Here is a 1,650-nt window from a genome sequence, read left to right as displayed (position 1 = left end):
GCTTAGCTGGAGGAGGGCAAGCGATTGTCGCCTCACCGCACAGGCTCCATAGGAAATGAATGGAGAGCGAACGACATCGCCTCCCGTGTGTCGAGCCCTTTAAGCAGTCTTCCAGCTACTGTAAACTGGTAATCTTTGGCAAATTCCATCATTTCTGGCTGCATATTAAAACAATCATATACAGTATTTTATATTGGATTTAGACAGCTGAACAAAAATCAAACACTGTGGATTTTAAATTATTTTAATTTTACTTTTTTACAATTAGGTTTAAAAAAAAAACAGTTGTTTTATTTTTGAGATTTTATTTTGAAAAACCAAAGCGTAAACCATACATGAATTTGGCAGCTATCTTAAGATTCAGGTAGTAATTTTGTTTGTTTATGTTCTGTCAGGTCGCACGAGTGTAAAATCGATTGTGTGTAAGATGAACCCTGTCAACGACGAGGCTTCTTCGGGTTCAGAGGTGAAGAAGTGGTGGACCCGTCAGCTGACTGTGGAGAGCGACGAGAGCGGAGACGACCTCATAGACCTGTAGAGAGGTTCATGGTGGACTGTGCAGGAGAGAGAACGCCTGGAAACCTTAATAAACTGGAGCTGTGTTGAACAACGGAGTGGGCCAAAATTTCTCCACAACCTTGTGAGAGACTATTAATATCAGACAGAAACCCACTGAGAGCCATTGCTGCTAAAGGAGGTCCTACAAGCTGTTGAATCATGTGTGTGTAGTTTTTCACACCGCTTTTGTATTTTGCTTCATTTTTTTGAGTGTTTTTGTACATGAGGTTAGATTTGAATAAGATCAGATCATTCTTAAATATTCCCTGATACAGAAAACYCTAGATTTATTTGAGTGTACTTGAGTGTACTCGACTGTACATGACAAAATGTGCACTGGTTCAGCTGACAACAATGAAAGATTAATTTTAATAATGTTTGATGAGTGTGTGGTAACACATAAAGGCTCCAAAACCTGTTTTATTGTACAACAATTTGACAGATTAGCTTGATTAAATGTAGTAGTTATTCTCAATTTATGAAACTAATGTTGTCAGAGACGTGCTTAAAAGCTGATGAAACCAGAGATCTGGTCAAATAAGCAGTGGAGTCCTTTTATTGATGTTTGAAACTATGACACAAAGTAAAATTTTGACTCACCTCCTCTGAAATAAGACAGGGACCAAACTGACAAAAAAAACATTAAGTCCAGTCTTTTTTTTATCTGTTCTTGTCACTTTGTCTCACTAAATACTTTTTAATAAATGAAAAATAGACAGAAATTATATTGATGAAAATAAATAAAAGATAAATATTCAAAGCTTTTCAGCCTTGTTTCCACAGCTCGCACACTTGACCTCACTACTCATATATATAAGAAGAATAAAGTCAAACTAATTTATTCTTGTATTTTAAAAAAATAATTCTTACAGGCTGACTCTAAGAACTCCGTTGGAGTGTTAGGGATATTTTTGAGAAAAAATAAATTATTTAACCAGACCCACTGTATCTCTACCACATATATTTAGTCTGCAGTTAACTGTAAGAAAATGCTCTTTTGTGTTTAACATCTCTAACCATTTAATGTGAGGGAAAATGTAACTGTGTGTGTGTGTGTGTGTGTGTGTGTGTGTGTGTGTGTGTGTGTGTGTG

The 1,650-nt window shown here is 36.3% G+C and overlaps 1 protein-coding gene across 3 annotated transcripts in view; it reads left to right on the top strand.

The window, feature by feature from the left end:
- The window catches only part of nalcn (sodium leak channel, non-selective), a gene marked incomplete in the record, with an annotated part of 142,686 nt that extends 141,604 nt beyond the window's left edge, over positions 1 to 1,082 (top strand). For all 3 annotated transcript variants that reach the window (XM_014018801.1, XM_014018800.1, XM_014018799.1), the window contains 1 exon segment: positions 396 to 1,082. In XM_014018801.1, coding sequence (XP_013874255.1) covers positions 396 to 538 — 143 coding nt within the window.
- Between the last annotated feature and the right edge of the window lie 568 nt (positions 1,083 to 1,650).

The sequence above is a fragment of the Austrofundulus limnaeus genome, unplaced genomic scaffold, assembly GCF_001266775.1.
Source record: "Austrofundulus limnaeus strain Quisiro unplaced genomic scaffold, Austrofundulus_limnaeus-1.0 Scaffold202, whole genome shotgun sequence".
NCBI lineage: Eukaryota > Metazoa > Chordata > Actinopteri > Cyprinodontiformes > Rivulidae > Austrofundulus > Austrofundulus limnaeus.
The sequence above is the reverse complement of the archived record's forward strand: the minus strand, read 5'-3'. Positions and strand labels throughout refer to the sequence as shown.